The following is a 20,969-nucleotide window of genomic DNA, read 5'->3' as shown; positions in this document are numbered from 1 at the left end:
TGTGCACTCAGGTGTTTGTGTCATTTGTTACAAATCTCCGTGGTGTCACTGTCACCGGGTCCCCAGTGAGCACGCGCAGGGCCCGACCCCCCGACCCGACCAAGCTCCTCCCACCCAGGGACGTGGGGAGACCCTGGATGAAGGCGCACCTGCCGGGCTCAGGAAGCCACCTCCTTCTGGCAGAGCCCGCGCCGGGCACTTCCACGGCCAGGGCCCACAGGACAGGTGTGCCTGACTGTCCGCCGAGAGGCCAGGCAGAAAGATGCTCGGGTGTCGGCCCAGGGGGTCTCCATGGCGACCCCTCCACTAGCCGAGGGCGAAGCCGAAGCAAAGGGCCCCTGTCTGCTCGCGCACACCTGCGTTCACGCACCAGGGTCTGCATCTACGACGTCCGGAAACATCACTCTTCTGTTTTCAACCGTTTTAAAAAATTCAAGAGGCCTCCCTGGTGGCTCGGTGGTGAAGAGTCCCCCTGCCAAGGCTGGAGACACGAGTTCAGTCCCTGGTCGCGAGAAGCCCGCGCACCACGACTCCTGCGCCTGCGCTCTAGATTCTGGGAGACGCAAACGCTGAAGCGCGGACGCCCTGGACCACCGCCCTCCACAAGGACAGTCGCCACCGCAGCGAGAGGTCCGCACACCGCAGCTAAAGACCCAGCACAGCCAAAAACAAGTCAATTAATTTATTTTTTAAAAACGTGCAATGCAAGGTTCACAGGACAGTGAAAGGGCCGGCCAGCCACGGGCGCGCGGTCTGGAGGGGGTGTGGTGCCCCCGTCCGGGGGCCTCACTGTCGGGACCTGTTCTCAGGCCTCATGCAAACGCTAATCCTAACCCGCCCCCGCCCCGCCTCACAAAGGAACAGAACGCGTCTGCTGGTTCACGCACGCCAGTCCTCTGGGTTTCACCCAAGCTTCTCCCACGGCTGTTTAAAAATGAAATCAGTGTTTCTTCTGTTTTCCAGACCCAAACTGGCCGGCGCCGTCTACCAGAGACTTTCCCAGGGCCGAGTCTTCGCGTCCCAGGAAGCCCCCACAGCAGGGTGAAGCCGAGGACAGCGTGTGATCAGGGGAAGGGCCCCCCCGCCCGTCTCCCGGGCACATGGCGCGCCGGGGCAGTGGCCTGGACGACCGTGAAATCCGGGCTGCCCAGCTCAGCGAGTCCGAGCAAACACGGCGGCCCTACGTCCTCCTGATTAGCAACAGCCCAGCGAGCAGTGCGCACGGCTGGTTCCCAGCAGAGCCGCGCCAGCTCCGCCCAGGCGTGGGAAGCGGGCTCCGCTCTGCCGGGGCGGAGGGTCCTCCTGCCTCGAAAACAGGGGCAGGCGAGGCGTCTCCCCGCGGGAGGAGCCCGCCGTGGCGCCCTGCAGGGTCTCGGGCTTCCGCTGGGGCCTGTGGAAGCCCGAGTCTGCGGGGCTGAAGACGCGGGGCTGGGTGCGGGCCTCGGGGCCCTCCTGGGCTGCTGGCGGGACTGTGTGGTTTCAGCGCCCGAGGAGCCCCGTCCAGGGGCTCATCCAGGCCTCGCGTGGGAGTCGGGAGGAGTCTGTGAGCGGGTGTGCACACGTGTGTCCACGGACACGCCTCCGACAGCCTCGGGGCCCCTGACAGCCAGGCTGAGGGGGTTCCGCGGTGTCCCAGTCTGGCAGCAGGCGGGGTCACTGCCCAGGGGAAGCACAGGCATCCAGGTCCGAATCTCCGCCCTGCTCTCTGCTGGACCAAGCCTTGACCTCTCCCATCCACAGTTTGCTCATCACTGAGTAAGGGGAAGGGGGCCACACCGCTCCCGTGAGAGTGGGACCAGCAAAGCGAGAGACTGGCCGCTGACGTGATGGGGAGGAGGGGGGCCGGGGGAGGGGGCACACCTCACAGGGATGCCCGCGGACAGGGACAGGCCACGCCTGCCGCACGTGGGGGAGCCTGCATCTCACACTCGGAGGAGAGGCACAGAGAAGGGAGTTCACCGGCCTGAAACCACACGGCCCAACCAGGCAGCCCAGGAGGGCGTCAGGCCTCATCCTCCACGCTGACCACGTGTCCCTAAGACCCCCCTTCCTGGCCCAGCCTGTCAGCCCCCAGCAATGCAACCTGACCCCATCAGCGTGTGTGTGCATGTGTGTGTGGGGAGAGACTGGGACTGACCACCGCTAAGGGCAGACTTATTGTGGAGTGAGGCCAGCAGGTCCACAATCTGCAGGCAGGCCGAGGGGCTGGACGCGCGGGGAAGAGCCACTGTCTGCCCCCAGGCCCAGCTTGTGTCTCTTCCCCGAAGTCCTTCAGCTCTTGGGAGGAGGCCTCCCTGTGCTGTGGAGGGCACTCCAGGTCTCTCAAAGGTCCTGACGTATATATCCATCTCCTCTAAAAGCATTTTCACAGAAACCTCTAGGATAACACTTGACCCAGCGTCTGGGAACTGTGTCCTGGCAGGATGACCCAGAACACTAAGCAGCACAGGCACCCAGGCGTGAGACACAGCCTGCTGGCTACGGCAGGCACCATCACTCACACAAGGGACGGGCGAGGTTGTTCCCACAGAGACAGCCAGACGCGCCTTTGAGTTCAGCAAAGTAAACGGATCCATCGTGTTATCCCGCCGGACGCTCACCCGACTCTTGGCTGACCGGCAAGCGAGTCACGGGCCCCTGCACGGACCAGGCCCGGGAAGGGAATCTCTGGTTCCACCACACAGGCTGACCTTCGCCTGCTATCGCAGCTAACACCACGGAGGAAACGGACCAAACACGGAATCAACAAATCCTGGCACCGAGCAGTTACCCTCCACCCAGAGCCTTCGGGAACATCTCACCCAGGCGGCTTCCTGCACACACAGAACTTAAGTCTTCAGGAAAACAGGACACGCAACCCCAGACAATTACTGAATGAGAACACACTCTAGGGAGCAAAGAGGTCATCTCATCAATCAGAAAATAGCACAGGAAAACAGAAGAGCAGAGCTAAATAAACCCAAGAGGGCTGACAAGGGCTGGGTCTGCAGTGAGTCGTCAGGAAGGGCTCTGAAGGAGGGGCGTGCAAAGGAGCCCTGTGACGGACACAGAGTTCAGCCCCAGGCGAGGCGGTCCCTCCCGGAGCCTGGCTCCAGTCTCAGCCGGAGGCCTCCAGACTCACCCGGGGACCTCCAGTCTCACCCGGGGACCCTCCAGCCTCAGAGGACCCTCCAGACTCACTCAGGGGACCTCCAGTCTCAGCCAGGGACCCTCCAGACTCACTCAGGGGACCTCCAGTCTCAGCCTGGGGACCCTCCAGCCTCAGAGGACCCTCCAGACTCACTCAGGGGACCTCCAGTCTCACCTGGGGACCTCCAGACTCACCCAGGGGACCCCCCAGCCTCAGGGGACCCTCTAGACTCACTCAGGGGACCTCCAGTCCAGCTGGGGACATCCAGTCTCAGCCCAGGGACCTTCAGTCTCACCCGGGGACCCTCCAGCCTCAGGGGACCCTCCAGACTCACTCAGGGGACCTCCAGTCTCAGCCGGGAACCCTCCAGACTCACTCAGGGGACCTCCAGTCTCAGCCGGGGACCCTCCAGACTCGATCAGGGGAACTCCAGTCTCACCCGGGGACCCTCCAGCCTCAGGGGACCCTCCAGACTCACTCAGGGGACCTCCAGTCTCAGCCAGGGACCCTCCAGACTCACTCAGGGGACCTCCAGTCTCAGCCCGGGGACCCTCCAGCCTCAGGGGACCCTCCAGACTCACTCAGGGGACCTCCAGTCTCAGCTGAGGACCCTCCAGACTCAATCAGGGGACCTCCAGTCTCAGCCCGGGGACCCTCCAGCCTCAGGGGACCCTCCAGACTCACTCAGGGGACCTCCAGTCTCAGCTGAGGACCCTCCAGACTCATTCAGGGGACCTTCAGTCTCAGCCGGGGACCCTCCAGTCTTGCTCCAGGGACCACGATGCCAGCCTGACCCGCAGCGCTGGCCTCTCCTTGCAGGAATGCTGGCCTAGTCCTCCCAGTGCATGATGTTCAGACTTCTCACGGTCTCACAGTCCTTCTCAGTGAGAAATCGAGAAGCTTTAATGCAGTGCCAACTGTATACAAAGAACTGGGTTATCTCAGCACCAGGATCCTGAAAAGAACTGAGAAAAGAATCACTCTGATCATTTCCTGTTGGGTTTCCTTCTCCCCAGACCTAGTTGAGCAAGGCCACCAGACACAGAACTCTGAGAAACTGCAGAAAATGAGAACAGGGCTTCTCTCGGGCTAAGGAAAATAACGAGGAAGCTGGACTTTGAAGTCAGTGCATCCGAACTTAGGAGGAAAGAGACCTGGGTCTAAGATCTCTTCCCTGGCTGTCTCCTTTTATAGCCTTCCGCTGGGCTTCCAATCCCACCCGTGAACCAGGGGGAGTAGGGGTGGAGAGGGGAAGGACCGGGGACAGATCTGCATTGAGATAGAGGAGCAATGACTACAACACGGAGCGTGTCTCACGGCAGTGGGGTCTACTCAGCTCAGCACGCGTGCCTGATACTCACCAAGGACCCCAAAATGTTGGGGGGCGGTGGAGGGACAGACAGACAGGCGGATGGATGGATGGACGGATGGATGGACGGATGGGGCGACACAGGCACTGAGCCGAGAAGATGACACAACACGATGACAGGCGCAAGAAAACAAACACTCAGGAGTAACAATGGGCCCCGTGCGCCACGCCAGTGCAAGCATCCCACATATCGGAATAAGTAACAATGATGACTAACTGCATCCACTTTAACTGCTATTTTTAAAAGTTAAAAAGCTGCTCAGCTGGAATTTTAGAAATACCATCCACTGCAGGAAGTGACAAGTCTAATCCGGGCTCTTCCCCTAAAGGAAGCTGCAACCAGGAAGAGAAGCATAAATTCACTAGTGCTGCAAATAAGGCAGCCCGCGTTCCCGGGGGAAGGCTCACTCTCCTGCATCAGTCCTGTCTCTGCATAAAGGTTACTCCCGCCCAAGCGCTGTGCCTGGTCTCCCTTTTTCCCGTGAAAAGGGAAAACAGCAATCCAAACAGTGCAGAGGCAAAATCTTCCCATCTCTACCAACAACAGGCCTTCATTTGTTTAAAGTAATTGAATTTTCATTCACATCGTTACTTCTTAACAAATACATCAGAGCTGTGCAGAAAAGGCATTTTAGGAAAGTGGGGAAGTGCAGGAACTCACAATCACAGAAGGCTTCCTGGTCCTAGGACCAGGAGAGGCACCCTCCGCCTACTGTCTCACAAGGGGGCTGTAGGTGCCTCTTAAACACTTGGGTTTGGCCCCTCAGACAAAGCTGCCTGTGTAAAACGCACAGAAAACTAGCCTAGCAGTATTTCCTGTCTGCATCACACGTGTCTGCTCCAGTTAAAGGCAGGGCCCACGATAACTGGCCAGCTCTGCGGGAGCCCCAGCATCCCAGCTCCCTCCCCAGAACTCCCGGGGCACAGTCACCTTCCTGTCTGTAGGGAAATGAACCCAGATGTGACCAGAACAATGGCTCTCACAGCAGAGCATCCACAGTGCAGGCTGTCAGGAGATGCAGGTGCATCCCCTTCTCCACGCCCAGGACGCCCGTGCAGGTGTGGACCTGCCTTCCAGAGAGTGCGCATGCGGAAAGCTGGGATAAGAGCCTGCAGGGTTGGGCCACGCCCACAGGCCACGCCCCACATCAGAGGCCCTGTGATCACACGCCTCGCCCCCAACTACGCCCCTGCAGGCCACACCCACATGCCAAGCCCCCAAAGACCACGCCCTGCAGGCCACACACCACAGATCACTCCCCACAGGCCACGGCCCCAGGCCACATCCTGCAAGGCTGCAGGACTAGCCCAGCTGTCCCTGCCCCACCCCCCCCTCCCCGCCCCGCGTGGGTCCATCCCCCCAAACTTGGCCTCCATCATTAAAACCGTGGCTCTTCTAGCTCCCTCTCCCTGCCCAGGAGACCAAACCGAAGGCAGCCGTGTCCACGTCCATGCCCGGCACCTGGCCTGCAATACCTCCACCCTGAAGGGTCCTCCTGGCATGTCTCAGAGAAGAATTAAATTTAGCGACTCTGAACTTGATAGAACCTCAAAGGCAAGATACTTTCTCCCCTGAGAGGGTCAGGTGGGGACTGCAGGAGTCCTCCTGTACTGGCTGTTCCTAACTGACCACATAAGCCCTGACACCCTGATCCTAGGAGGGCCTGGAGGCGCGAGGGGGACTTTGCCAGGCGGGCAGCAGGTCCCCAGGCCTTGAGGTCACAGTGCCTCCACCTGGAGCAGGGAGGACACTGTGTGCCCGTCGTCCCCAGACTCCCGCCTTGAGAAGGTCCCCACTTGCTGAAGCCCACCTGTGCGCCCACCCGTCCTCGCGTAACCCTGTCCTCAGGGAGCTCAGAGATGAGTCGTGAGCTGGTGTCCTTTTTCAGGGTCTATCTGGTGCCGTGTTGCTTGCATTTTTGTGCCCTTTGTGGGTGACTCTGCTGTTTAAAACCTCCCCCACCATAGTGCTGAAGGACATCCGGTCACGGAGAAACGCTGTGTAGGGGACGCGCCTCCTCCAGGCACAAGCTGTGTGCTCTGCCCTGAGCCCCATCCACGCTGATGCGTCAACAACAGATGCTCAACAGGCGTCTGAAAAAGGAAGCTCACGAAACCACGGATCAAGTGGTGACCACGCTGTGACCAGGGCCTGGCTGGACCCTGACCCTGCATCTGCTGGAGCAAGGTTTCCTGGTGGCTAACTTCTCCCAATTCCAAGAATGATGAGAATCAACCTGAAACTCTCCCAGCTCCTCCCTCCGCACATCTCAGGGCCCTGAGGTGACCAACAGCCCAGCAGGAACGCCCAACCTCGGGCCAGAGACCTCAGACCCCGCAGGAGACACGCCACAGCCGGGGCAGCTGAGACCCAGCGTGAGGCAGGGAGCCCAGGGAAGGGCACGGCTCTTGGGATGTGCTGAGACCAAAGCCTCCGGAGAGAGAACCAGTGATGGTCGTCAAAGCAGGGCTGTGAGTGAGGAGACACGCATGTGCACACCGCGTCTCCAAGGTCAGTGTGAGAGGCACCCTGCAGACCATGCTCCCCGCCAGGTGCCACGGGAACCTCCTCCCTCCACAGACACATGCTTGGCCTGGCATAAACTTGTTGGTTCAATGGGAGATGAGCCGTGGTGCAAACAGGGCACACCTGTCCTCGCGGAAACATGGACTGTGTCCAGGGAGGAGCTAAGCCCACAACATGCAGACCAAGCAGGTTACACACATGCCCCGAAGTCAGCAGATTACACATGCCCCAAAGTCAGCAGGGAGATAACCCACGAGGCCTGCAGATTACACACGTGCCCCCAAATCAGCAGGGAGATAACCCACGAGGCCTGCATATTACACATGTGCCCCAAAGTCAGCAGAGAGATAACCCACGAGGCCTGAAGATTACACACGTGCCCCCAAATCAGCAGGGAGATAACCCACGAGGCACACAGAGGCCTTCTGAGGTAGGTGTGCAGCAGCAGAAGTGTGGAAACAAAGAAATGACCCGCAGAAAAAATTTGATTCAATAAAGTTGGCAATTCCAAAAAATAAATACTGAGTGGCCATTAACAAGGACAGTGCAGACCTCTAATTACTGCAGACACAGGGCCACCGCAGGCAGTGGGCGTGGACAGCTGGACACAGATCCCCATCTGATGTCGGCAGGCAGATGGCCAGTAGGTGGGGGAGCAGATACAGAGACGGATACGCAGACGGAGAGACGACAACATGCAGACAGACAGACAGGCCCACAGACGCACAGACGACAGGTGACCCAAGAACAGAGCTGGCGGACAGACGGACAGAGCTGCAGGTGTGGACAAACGCACAGACACCCCCCGTGACTTCCTGTCCGTGTACACTCACACAACTGCTCGCGTAAAGGGAGCCCAACAGGCTAACACTTTTCTCAAATAATAGAAAGGTGAGTCACTTATTTTGGTGTTTCTGTCTGTATGTTCACGTTTTTCTGCCATGAACACGTGTGGCTCACATAAAAGTATTCAAAAGCACCTAGTAAAGGGAAAGTAAACAGGAGGAGTGAGGGCAGCTCTCACAACTCTTGTTGTCACCTCCTGGGGGGACAGGGTACCCCCAACCCGGCCGGTAACCGCTGTGCCTCCAGCCAACCTCCACACGCAAGGACAGCAGGCCCTGAGAGAAGGCGGCCAGCGAGCTTCCAAGGACCCTGACCGCTCGCACACGGCGCCTCCGGGCAGAGGGCAGGGTGCACCCATGGGCACCGTCAGACTGGTGTCCAGTGGCGGGAGATGCTGCTGGCATCCTGGGCAACAACCTCAGAAACGCGGCTGATTCCTGGAGCCCAGATGCGGAGGATCCACCCTGAGGATGAGGGATCCCCCATTTCCACCCGTCAGCCCCTTTACCGCCTCTCCTGTCGCCCCTGGAACTACCCAGGACCCACACCAACCCGCTGCCTCATCCTGGGAGGAAACCCTGGGTCCAGGACTTGGCTTCCAAGCAATCCAGCCATGATCTATGGGTCACAGTGCTGAGGCTGTTCACCACCTGCCATGATGGTTACACGGGGCAACTCAGAGATGTACAAAACCCTTGTCAGAAGAAGGAGATTCAAGCTTTTAACCACCTGATGTGAAGATCTGACTCACTGGAAAAGACCCTGATGCTGGCAAAGTTTGAGGGCAGGAGGAGAAAGGGGTGATGGAGAATGGGATGGTTGGAAGGCATCACTGACTCAGTGGATATGAATTTAAGCAAACTCTGGGAGATGGCAAAGGACAGGGAAGCCTGGAGTGCTGTAACCCATGGGGTTGCAGAGCTGGACATGACTGAACACCTGAATAACCACCACCTCTGTTAACCCGTGATGGTGTCCACTGCAGCCCACAGTGGGGTCTAAGCCAAGGGGGACAGAGGAGGAAGCATCAGATGACCGAGGGCACGGACAGCAACCTCTCTGTTCCCCAAGTGAGGGAGCCAGGGGCCCCCCGTGAGGCATGGCGCCCGGAGAGGAGAATGCGGCGAGGGCAGCAGCCAGAAGCCTCTGTCCAGCCCGGGCTCAAGGGAAGCGGGAGGTGCCCCAGAGGCTGGGTCCTCCTGGGCACACAGGCCCCGAGCAGCAGCCCCAGAGCGTGAGCATCAGGTGCAGAGGGCACCCAGCGCCCACCGGGCAACCGTGATGAGTCCCGAGGGCAGTTGAAGCCCTGGCCCCTCACCGTCATCGCCCGCTTGCCCTGGACCACCTCTTTCCCCTGGCTCAGCCTAGAGCCACAGATTCAGGGTGGACAGGCCTGGGTCCTGGGTTGCTGGTAGAGTGCTGCTGCCTTAAAGGGCCAGACAGGAAAGGCATTGCTGTGTCACAAGCTTGCAAGTCTGCCTTTCTAGCTAGAGGGGTGGTGGATACCCCAGGCCACTGTCCATAGGCGGGCTCTGCAGACCTGGGCGGAGCTGAGTCCCCAGCGAGAGGCCTCGTGAGGGAGGCAGGTTTAATCCCCCAAGATCCTGCACCTGCTCATCGGCCCCCGGGCTGAGGCCCCGTCCAGCACAACAGCACCCACAGGCAGATGGGGACAGTGGGGCTGAGTGACTCTCAGTTTTATAAACTCTAGACTCGGGCCTGTGGATGCATTATCTGATTACTTGCTTTGTAGGACACGGGTGCGGAAACATTTAATGAAGGTTTTTACGAAATTACAAAAAGCAACAGGGAGTTCTGAAAAAGGTGGGCGAACAGGGCCCAGACTCACTCTCTCTCTGAAACAGCCAAAGAGCCGACAAAATACACGGAATGACAGTTTTCGAGATGCCGTGTGTCAGTCAGCAACGCGCAGGGTCCCGACGGCAAAGCACAGGGTCCCAATGGCAACGCACAGAGTCCTGACGGCCGGTCAGCAACGCGCAGGGTCCCGACGGTGTAAGCACAGGAGGCGAGCCCAGAACCGGCCCGCGTCGCCACCCAGGAGAGTAGGCACGCTGTCTGCGGAGAACCCGGACTCCGGGACGCTGAGGTCCAGGGGCAGACACCAGGAACCCGGGGCTTCGAGCGTGCAGACGGTAAAACCAGAGCAGAGAGCAGCAGAAAGAGAACAGAAAACCCAAAGAGGAAAAAGCAGTGAATCCAAAAGCTGGGTTTTGGCAAAGATCGATGAAACTGAAAAACCTCTAGGCAGACTGATCAGGACAAAAACCCATTTCTGACTTTGGGAACGAGACCTGATCCCTACAGACCCTCGGTGTTGAGATGATGATGAGGGCCAACTTTCCCGTGTGACGTGGCCAAGCTCCCCGCTCCCCAGGCTCACCAGGGAAGGAACAGCCCTGACAGGCCTGTGTTTACTGAAGAATCTGTGAAGTTACAGTTTAAAACCCTCCCACAAAGCCACGACGAGCGCAGCCGGGGGCTTCCCTGGGAAGCAGGACCAGACGTCTAAGCACCGCTAAGCCCCTCCACTCACCCGAGCTCTCCCCAGAGCCGGACGGGAGCCGTGCCCTGCACTCCCTCTGCGATATGCAAACCAGACAAAGACATTCCAGGAAAGGAAAACAAAGCCCGAGTCCCTGGTGAACAGACACAGGCGTGTCCAGCTGCCGGGGAACGCGGGGGGCGCGGAGGCTCTTATCCCGGTTGTGGCGATGGCTGCAGAGCGCCGATCCCTGGGTGCGCCCCCAGCACGAGCGGCTGCTTTCCTGCAGCCAGATCACCAGGAGGCTTTTCCCTTTCCAAGTGAAAATTCACCCAGACAGCGGTCAGAAAGGGGGCCATCGTCACCGGCTAAGCTTCCACCACGGCCTTACCAGTAAGCCAGGGGGCTGCCTGTGCGCCTCTGAACTCCGCGGGCTCCCACCCCACCCACAACCTGGTTCCAGTTCCCCCAGGGCTGAGCATCCAGACGCCACCCCTCTCCTAACAGAGCTGGTCACCCAGCGGCCACCAGACCGGGACAAGCCCCCATCAACACAGGTGTCTGAAGGATACCAGGCAAGGGCAAGGAGAGCCTGGGGACACAGTGTCCACCCAGGGTCTTTGGGGAAAGTTCTTCAGGTCGGCGTCTCCTCCTCCCTACCCCTGAGGGAGCTGAAAAGCAAAGGGGAAGACGCAACAGTGTCCAGAATAGAGGAACTAATCAAATCTGCAGGGTTAACTGACCCTGTGTCTGAGCCGGGAAGGGGAGCCGAGAATTAAGTCCTGAAACAACTGACACGTTCTTAGCTAAACTTTTTGCCGGTTTTGATTCAGTCACGTGAGTAATTGTTGGACTGAACCATCTCGGGGCTTCCCTGTATTGTCTGCGGACAGGTGGCATCTGACCAAGAGAGGGACAAGTGTGATTTCTGTCTTTCCACATTAACTCCAAATAAAAGATTAAATTAAATAAAATTAAATATCAAAAGGCAGAGACACCACTTTGCCAACAAAGGTTCATCTAGTCAAGGCTATGGTTTTTCCAGCAGTCATGTACAGATATGAGAGTTGGACTATAAAGAAAGCTGAGTGCCGAAGAATTGATGCTTTTGAACTGTGGTGTTGGAGAAGACTCTTGAGAGCCCCTTGGACTGCAAGGAGGTCCAACCAGTCCATCCTTAAGGAGATCAGTCCTGGGTGTTCACTGGAAGGACTGATGCTGAAGCTGAAACTCCAATACTTTGGCCACCTGATGCGAAAATCCGTCTCACTGGAAAAGACCCTGATGCTGGGAAAGACTGAAGGCAGGAGGAGAAGGGGTGACAGAGGATGAGATGGTTGGGTGGCATCACCGACTTAATGGACTTGAGTCTGAGTGAACTCCAGGAGTTGGTGATGGACAGGGAAGCCTGGCGTGCTGCAGTCCATGGAGCTGCAAAGACTCGGACACAACTGAGCGACTGAACAGCAGCAAAAGAAACATGAATCGCTGGACTCACAAACTTAGAAAGGTCATGAGTTAGTGATGATGCTGTTTTAAAAGCATTCTCTCACCCACTGACAGGCGACACATGGTGTGCGGTTACCAGTCCAAGTCCAAGGAGGAACCCCAGGGAGCAGTCAGCTGCAGAGACACACAGTAGCACACGGGGAGTCCTGCGTGGCCACCGAAGCAGCAAGTCCAGCGCTGCCCACTGCTTTTAGATGGAATCTAGTCCAAACTGCATTTGTAAACAAACTGCGTTTTCTTGTGTACTCCAAAGCATACGACACTGTCACAATTAAAATGCTCGTTAAGCCTGGACGCTAAGCTGGGAGACCTGACACGCCGGGTGCTGGAGGCCCCAGCACCTCCCCGGGCGCACGCGGGGAAGGGCGGGGGACCAGGCCCGACCGGAGCTGGGGGTGACCTGCTAGCTCTGCCCAGGGCCGCGGCCCCCAGGCCTTCACCATGGCATCCACCACAGCGTCCTCCTGTGACCAGCGCCCGGAAGAGCCCGTCTGGCCAGTGGAAATTAGCACATGGGCGAGGGCCTGCCAGTGGGAATTAGCACATGGGCGAGGGCCTTCCAACTTTCACCCAGTTTTTCAACCTGATGAGAAGCAGCTCTGGAGACGGGAATCCTGTGTCTGTTCTGCTGACACTTGAATTTGTCACCTGGAACGTGTGCGCAGAGGGTCTGTGCAGCCAGCCGCCTCTTGAACAAGAGGCCCTAGTTCCCCAGGCAGGGAGCCGCCCCCCTCCAGCCCTGGCGTTGCTGGGTGGAGCAGAGCCTTCCTGGGCCCCGCCTGCCACCGCGGGGATCCGGGGGGCACACACGCGTGTGTTGGCACAGTCCCCAGGCCCCTGCTTGTGAGCGAGGCTCGTCCCCTTCACTGAGGCCTCCAGGGAGGAGGCCAGGGTGTCGCCAGGCAGAGAGGCTGAGTCACAGGACGGAGCGGGGGGCCCAGGAGCACAGGGGGCAGAAAAAGCCACGAGTCCTGGCGTCTGGAACCTGGACGAGGCCAGAGCTGCCTCTGGTTCCAGGGTCAGCCGCCTGTGCGGTGCTGTCTTTTTACAACTATTTCCTGACCCATTAATGATACAAAGGAGGGGGGCTTCCTACTGCCTGCCCGCTGCAGCTTCCCAAGGCGCATCTGCCAAAGTCAAGCTGTGTCCCAGCTGAGCAGGGACCCAGGTCCTGCTCCCGACCTGTGGTGTCTTGGGCCCCCTGGAAGTTTCCTCAGTGCCTGAGGTCTCCCCTCTGCCCACAGCGGGCTGGGCGTCCGCGGAGCTGAGGGCTCTGGATACCGCAGGGCTGTTAGTGGTGGGAGGAGGTACTTGGTCCGCCACCATTTTGGAAAAATAAACCACCAGCATGCACTTAAAAAATGTTCCTATGGTGCTTTTGAAATGCATTTGAGCTGTATTAATAAAAGCTTTGACTTCATCCCAGCAGGCCGTCTAAAGCAGAAATCCGTTTCAGGTGAGCCTCAGGCTACAGTCAAGGTCCCGGCTGGCATGGGTGTCCTGTAGGAACCACGGCCCCAGTCACGGCTGCTCACATCTGCTGACTGGGCCCATCACCCACCCCCACCCCCCCACCGCCCCCGGGGAGGAGAGGCCAGCCCGGCCCGGGGCCAAGTGCATCCTCAGGTCAGCAGAGAGAGAGGGAGCTCCCCAAGCCCCAGGAAGACAGGAGACGGGGCAGGTGAGCAGTTGCCTGCTGGAGACCCCAGGCCCCTCCTGACCTGACGGAACCCCCCCCTCCCTCCTGCCACCTGTTGGCAGAGACCTCAGCGCCCTGCACAGAGGAGCTCGTGAGAAACTGGGTTCTCCCATCAGCCAGGTCCAGTGTGGGGCCAAAAGGAAGGCAGGGGCCCGACCTATGCTGGGGGCCCCACCAGTACCTTCTCCGAGAGTGAAGAAGGCACAGACCACGGGTGCCCCCGGCCTCCTGCAGTCCCCCTGGCCAGGCGCACCTGAGTAGCCACCCTCATCACAGGGCCGCGGGGCCTCCCTCCCTGGTGCCCTCGTGGACCAGGGACCCCGCAAGGTGGGGGCTGGAATGCGGCTCGGGCCCAGACAGAGAGGCCATCAGAAGCAGGCAGAAGTGGGGCCAGCTGTTTGGCTGGCGGCCTGACCCCGGGGAGGCGCTCTCACCAGCCCCCTGCCTGCTATGGGCCAGGCTGCACTCCCCCGGGCCGCCCAGCCCATGTCTCCAGGCCCCCTCCAACACCAAGGCTTCCTGTCACGTGGACGGTGGCTTTGGAGTGGCCTGGACTATGGGATGGGGGTGATTCCCATGACCTCACAGAGGAGGCGACAAGAACAGATCAGAAGGGGGGTGAGGGGCAGAGGGAGACTCGTGAGGCAGCAGATATAGAAGGAGATCCCCCAAAGGCCCTGGCCGAGGGGAGGACAAAGTGGGCAAAGTGAGGATGCCACCGTGCGTGTTTTGTCACCAGCTGTTAATCCCCACCATGATGAACTTCTACTGCCGTGCTGAGCAGAGTGAAATACTCAAAAGTTAAATACTTTTGAGTATTTCAAAAGTATTTTGAAATATTCAGTCAAGCTGAGCATATGACACCTGGTGCTGAAGGGCTCTGAAACGCTGCGGCGCCAGAGCGCGGGGACCCCAGACGGCGGGGTGGCCAGGACCCCTCTTCTACGGTTCCCGGTCAAACTAGAATCACATGCTTTGGAGCAGGGTCTGCTCTCAGACCAGGATTTCTAACCCCCAACCACGAAGCAGAACGATCCTCTCTCAGGCCCCACATGGGCACACCCCTGAGACACCATGATGGGGGGACAAGTCTGATGCTCCTGGTGATTTTCAGTCATTCTTTCCGGGGGTGCCGAGGGGACGGGGGAGAGGGGAGAGTCCTGAAAGCTAAGGGGTAAGTGATGGTTGGACAGGCCAACGGACTCCGGGGCCAAAGTCTTCCCTTACCCTCACATCCTTTCAGTCCCCAATTGCTCCCAGATCATACTTTGGATGGAGAACAGCAGCTGCAGGAGAGCAGAGCCCTGTGAGAGGAGCTCAGAGTGAGCACGGGCTACCTCTGCACAGGCGAGCCGGTGACGTCACTGTGTCCCAACGAGCAGCCCCCCAAGGAGGCTCCAGACTGAACCCCAGACCCCAGAGCAACACCTTTCCCCAGCAGGCCTTCCCGCCAGGATTGGCTCCTCCATGAGGCCCCACTCACTACCACTGTCTCCCTCTGGGCTCGCAGTCCCAGACCCCCAGAGGAACCCTTCATGGAGGACTCAGTTCTCCCGCATCCCAGGTCTACACTGGCATGGATGGGAGGCTCCTCCCCAGGTGCATGTGTCTACACAGCTGTAAGACAGGTGTGTGTTCACACCACAATTCTCCAGGCTAGAACACTGGAGTGGGTAGCCTATCCCTTCTCCAGGGGATCTTCCCAACCCAGGGATAAAACCTGGGTCTCCAACGTTGCGGGTAAATTCTTTACCAGCTGAGCCACAAGGGAAGCCCAATTTAGGATTTCCTGGTGGCTCAGACAGTAAAGAGTCTGCCTGCAATGCTGGAGACCAGGGTTCAATCCCTGGGTCAGGAAGATGGAAAGAACTGGCAACCATGAAGCTCCGGGAGGCTCTGTGGAGAATCTCACCGCCCACAGGACGCTGGTGGGCCCATTCTGGCTCTACCACAGTCATCTTTTAAAATACTGTCTTTTTTAAAAAGCAATTAAGACGTGAGGGCAAAGCACAGTACATGTATTTGACTCTGGCGGGAAGTGAAAAAACGGCTTCAGGGTCCGCGTTTTTCCCACTGACTCACCGAAGACTTAAATCACGGCCTCCAGAAGCCCCTCAGTCGGCCTGTGGCGACGCCTCCTGCGCACCGGCCCCGTCCTCGGAGGGCGGCCGGGGAAGCTGCCGGGGAGAGGGTTTCCAGGCCGAGGGTGAGTCCCACCGCGGACTCCGAGGAAGGGCCGGCAGGCGGGCGACCACGAGGAGAGTCCGCCTACTTGGTTTTAAAAGAACATTGACCGCCCACTTCCTGAATAGTTCACCCCAAACTTTACAACTTTTGCAGGCGCCTCGGCGGTGCCAGAAGCACTCGGGCTCAGAGAAGAGTGGAAACTATTTTTGGCATCCAGAAGGGCGGCTGCGGGCCGCCGAGCGCAGTCGGCGCTTGGATCGCGGACTGCCTTTTCGGAGTTTGAAACTCTAATCAGGGGCGCATCCGAACAGGCCTCGGGCGACTCGGCGGCAGCGCGGGCGGGATCCCCAGGGGAACGCGGGGGTGGGCGCGCGGTGCCAACTGGAGCGCCGGGTCCCCATGGCCCCGCCGCGGCGCCCCAGCTGGAGACGAGGGCGGGGACGGGCCCCGCGCGCACACCCGCTCGGAACCCGGCTCCGCCCGTGACTTCCCGCACTCTGAGCGCGGCCCCTCCTGGAACGCGGCGCAGGGGAGCCCGAGAGAGCCGTGCGCCCAGCCGGGCCCGGGCCGGAGGCTCTCCGCGCCCCGCCGGACGCGGGTCAGAGAGGGGGAGTCAGGAGGGCCCCCCGGAGCCGGGACGGGGATACGGCGCCTGGGGCAGGAGGGGGAAGCGCCGAGTCGGAGGAGAGGGGGAGGGGAAAGGAACGCGGGAGAGGGGGGCGCCGGGCTCCAGAAGCAGGGGGCCCGAGCGGGGCGGGGGAGGATCGGGCGAGCATCAGGGCCAGCGGGGCGGGGGGCTTTCCCGGGCGGCCCCGACGACTCCCCCGGCCGCGGGGACTCCGAGCTCCAAACAAAGGCGGCTCCGGAGGCGGCGCGCGCTGCGCTCAGGTCCGCCCCCCGTCCGGCCACGGAGGACAAAGGCCCCGCCGCACGATCCCCGGCCGCCCGGCGCGCCCAGATTCCCGGAGCCCTGCCCCCGGCGCCCCGCGCCCCGCCGCACGACCCGGTCCCCGGCCGCCCGGCGCGCCCAGGTTCCCGGGGCCCTGCCCCCGGCGCCCCGCGCCCCGCCGCACTCACAGGATAGAGGTCTGCGGCGCCACGGTGGGCACGGCCTCCAGCAGCAGATGCATACAGCGCACCGTGGTGCGGAAGCACAGGCAGCGGCTCGGACACCCGTTGCTCGGCCTGGGGGCGACCTCGGCCAGCGCCCCCAAGCACGAGCACAGAACGAGTGCCAGCAGGCAGGGGCGCGCGGCGCGCACGGCCATGACCCACGGCATGCGGGGCGCTTGGGCGCGCGGACCGACAGCGAGGGCCCGGCGCGTCCACCGCCGGCTCCGGACTGCGCCCGCCCGCCGCCCAGGCGCGGCCCACTTCCCAGCTGTGCGCCGGGGGCGGGGGGCGCCAGCTGTGCACATGCGCGCGGCTCCGCCCTTCCCGCCCCCACCTCCCCGAGGGCCGGGGCGGGGCGAGGACCTCCTGCCCGGAGCGCGGCGGCCCGAAGGCGCCCGCTGCGGAGGACAGGTTGGGCCCCCGGGGTCCAGTCCCAGGTCCGCGCTCACGGTCTGGGGCCTCGCCTAGCGGCCGTTGCCACACGTGTGCAATAGGAGCTTTTGTTGTTTCAGAAAACACTCTTAGAGGACTAAGCAAGTTCCAGGCAGGATTCCAAGCGCTTTCTCTCTCTCTCCCCTCTCTGCCTTTCTCTCGCCCCCTGCCTCCACCGCGTCTCTCTCCGTCTCTCTGTTTCTGTCTGGCTGTCTCTCGGAGACCTGCCTCCAGACAAGCCGCTGGGGATCAGAGCCAAGGGTAGGGCTCCCTGCCTGGGCCCACGAGGCCTGTCCGCCCCCGCGCCAGCCCCAGCCCTAGCCCTGTCCTGCGCACTGCGGACCCCAGGGCACGGTGAGAAGCCTAGAAGACGTTTGGGTAGAGGTCTGTGTTTAGGGTTGGCCCAGGTGGACGCTCAGTGTCCTTTAGTTTCCTCCCTTGTGGCCACGGCTGGAGGAACCCACTCGGCCTCCCCAGGGGGCCTTGCTGGAGCCCCCAGAAGACACAGCGAGGGCCCTGGGCCGAGACCCTCTTTTCTAACACTTGACTCCTGAGGGTCCAGTTACAGCTGAGGAGGTCCAGTCCAAAGCCCCACGGTCACCACGTCCCAGCGTCAGAGAGGAGCCTGGGTCTGTTCCGACCCCCACTGTCTGTGGCCGGTCTGACTACTGGCAGAGAGGTGGTCTCCCCAGGCTGCTGTGGGGATGGGGCGGCGGACGCTTGCCTGTGTCAGCAGACTGCTGCCCCTCCGTGGTCCCCAGGGCCTGGCTCTGGGGGAGCTGAGCTGGGGGCTGGCCTGGCCCCCCCGAAGCTGGCGTTCTGGAACCACTGGGAGCAGCCTTCCCAGTCTCCAGGGACTCGGACAGGCCAGCCAGGTGGCCTGTGTGCTCACAGTCACAAGTCCCCCCGGGGCTTCACACTCCTTCTCAAACGCTGTCTGATTGCCCCGCATGAAATTCAAACTTAGGTCAGAAACTCCAAACTTCACTGGCCTTTTTTCTTCTGAATCTCTGATGAGATCCTCTAAAATGTTTCATCAGACCCCAGCAGTCACCCCTGAGGTCCTCACCTACCCGTGTGAGTTGAAAATCCCTGTGGATTCCAGTTGTTCCTTGTGTCTCGGTCAATTTCTGCTCTTCTCTCCTCCCTGCCATAACCACCAGCAGTTTCGACCCTGCCCCTCACCCTGGACCCCCGCTAGGACCCCACCTGGGCCTGCCGGCCCCCTTCCTGCAGTGGACAGAGAATGTGCAGCTGCTTTGACCCTGCCGCCCCTCCCCAAGCCCAAAGTCTCCAGGCCCCTTAGGTTTCAGCGGGTAAAGGCCGCTTTCCAACCACCCCAGGAGCAGGCGTCCGCTGCAGCACATGTCCTCCGCCTCTCCCTCCGGTTCAGCACCACTGTGGCTCATACGTGTCCAGGCTGGGCTGTTGCCCCCAGTGGTTTGATCAAATAAGAGTCCAAGTGTTGTGCTGAAGGTGTTTTGTAGATGAGATTGACAGTGGTGAGCCTGGGCAAAGAGGAGCTCCCTCCGTACTGTGGGGGAGCCTCATCCACTCAGTTGAGGGTCTTTAGAGTAGAAACCACTGAGGTTTCCTGGAGAAGAGATTCCGCCTCACGACCTCAGCGTGCGCTGCCCCCTGAATTCCCAGCCTCCTGGCCTGCCTCTGAAGCGTGCTCCAGCACTGCCCACGCTGCAGGAGGCCTTCTGTGAGCTCCGCCTTCCCCGCCCTCCCCTCCCAGCCTCCCCTCCTCCCAGTTCAGCAGGGACACTCTTTCCTACTGGGCTGTCTCTGCTTCTGCACCTCCTGAGCCGTGTGTCCCGCGTCCGCCCCCTAGAGGCCCAGGGAGGCCTCACATCCGCCCCCTAGAGGCCCAGGGAGGCCTCGCATCTCTGGGATCCTGACCTCCCGTTCACTGTGGCCTTCAAGCCTCCCAGGCTTTCTGTTGCCCAAGCCCAGGTGACTGCATTTCTCTCTGCCGACCGCTTCCCGAGCCTCGTTATCTGCCCGCGATCCTGTTATCTGTCCTGCAGTAAACAATTCCTTCCTGGTGTGATTGTGCTGCCTGCTTAGACGTGCATTCAGAGAGACCAGGAGCCCCGTGGAATGCTCTGTGCTCTGTGAGCGGCATCCCAAGCTCTGCAGCGTCACGCGGCCGTGAGGGTGGGTCGCCAGCCCGCCCGCCCGCCCGCTGTCTGAGCACCCGCTCAGGGCCGGGCCTGCACGTGACTGCTGTCCGCATACTAAGCTCGGTGACATCCCGAAGAGATGTGAGTATTCCCAGTTTGCAAATGCAAAACCCGAGGCTCAGTGAAGAGCGTAGCTTGTCCAGGCCCCAGCACTCATGATGGGCAGGGAGGGGACGGGATGCTGACTCGGCATCACCCCTGCCAGGCCCTGACCTGGAACCTCACCTACTGAGCTGGCTGGTGGTGGGGCCCCCCTCCTGCAGGTCACTGGGCCCAGCCTGTGCCCCTCTGGTCCCTGCTGGCCTTCTCTGGAGACTCACCAGGGCCACAGGGGCCACCCTCCTGGGGACGCCGGGCGCCCCCGCAGCCACAGCCCCAAGCCGGCAGAGGTGACTGATGGCCAGTCTCTCCCTGCTTAGTGGCCACCCTCCCCCCACCCCAGGGGCCCAGGCTGTGCTGAGAAGACGCCCAAGTGCCCGAGGGGCCCCCAGGGACAGTCCGCACTTCCTGCTACTTCCAGGGCAAACCTGCCTTCTGTCTGCCCATCTCTCCTCAGGAGTCTGTGAGGAAGGGAGCATGGGGTTTAGAACAAGAGAGACTGGGCAGCGGCCTCCCAAGCTCCATGACTCTGGTGACCGTCTCGCTCTCTTAGAGCCCCGGGCTCTCGTCTGTCATGGGAGGAGGCCGTCTTACACTCACAGGCAGTGCTGAGGGCCTGGCGAGAGGTGTGGGGGCCGCCCCCCCCCCCCCCGGGGACGAGTGTCCTTCTGGCGGGGAGGCTTCCCGGGTCTGGAGACTGGGGGGCCATTCCCAGACAGTGAGTCAGCCCTGGAGAACCTGGCTGTGCCTGAGACCGCCCCCCTCCCCAGGGCCTCGCCGGCATCTTCCTGCCCGGCGCCAGCCCACTTGCTGGCAGCCCGCAGGGAGGGCGTGGAGGTGCTCTGGGGAGGTGCTCCAGGGCATCACGGGCGACATGGTGGCCAGCAGAAGGCTGACCCCACAATCCTGGAGGCCAGAGGTCAAGGTTCGCTCCTCCCCGCCCCTCTGCAGCCCCTGGTGCTGCTAGCAGGGCCGCACCGGCAGGCCGGCCACGGCCTGTCTCCAGGAGGGCTTCCCCCGGTCTATCCTCATCCCCATCTCCCTGCCCTTGGAGGGACATGCCGGCATAGGGCCCGGGATGCTCCCCCCGATGCTGGCCACGTCTGCAGCAGGCCCGTTTCCAGAGCAGGTCACGCCCCGAGCTCCGGGCAGGACTGGGTGCTGGACAGACAGCCAGGCAGGGTGGTGATGACAGGCAGGACTGGGTGCTAAGAGACAGAGACCTCCAGGCAGGGTGGTGATGAGCCCAGGGCCCTGTTCCCCCTGCCCCCGCCCCAGGCTGCCCCCGCTGAAGAAAGGAAAGGAACAGACTGGGGCCTGCTTCACAACGAGCTCCCTATGGGGATGAAGGGGGCGGGGTCGT

The 20,969-nt window shown here is 61.0% G+C and overlaps 1 protein-coding gene across 2 annotated transcripts in view; it reads right to left on the bottom strand.

The window, feature by feature from the left end:
- Positions 1-17,159, bottom strand: part of PXDN (peroxidasin) — a 65,531-nt gene extending 48,372 nt beyond the window's left edge. For both annotated transcript variants that reach the window (XM_055579551.1, XM_055579552.1), the window contains exon 1: positions 16,851-17,159. In XM_055579551.1, coding sequence (XP_055435526.1) covers positions 16,851-17,053 — 203 coding nt within the window. In that variant the 5' untranslated portion in view covers positions 17,054-17,159. The remainder of the gene's footprint in view (positions 1-16,850) is intronic.
- Between the last annotated feature and the right edge of the window lie 3,810 nt (positions 17,160-20,969).

The sequence above is a fragment of the Bubalus kerabau genome, chromosome 4 (genome assembly GCF_029407905.1).
Source record: "Bubalus kerabau isolate K-KA32 ecotype Philippines breed swamp buffalo chromosome 4, PCC_UOA_SB_1v2, whole genome shotgun sequence".
Classification (NCBI taxonomy): domain Eukaryota; kingdom Metazoa; phylum Chordata; class Mammalia; order Artiodactyla; family Bovidae; genus Bubalus; species Bubalus kerabau.
Note: the sequence above shows the minus strand (reverse complement) of the source record. Positions and strands in the feature narration are given on the sequence as shown.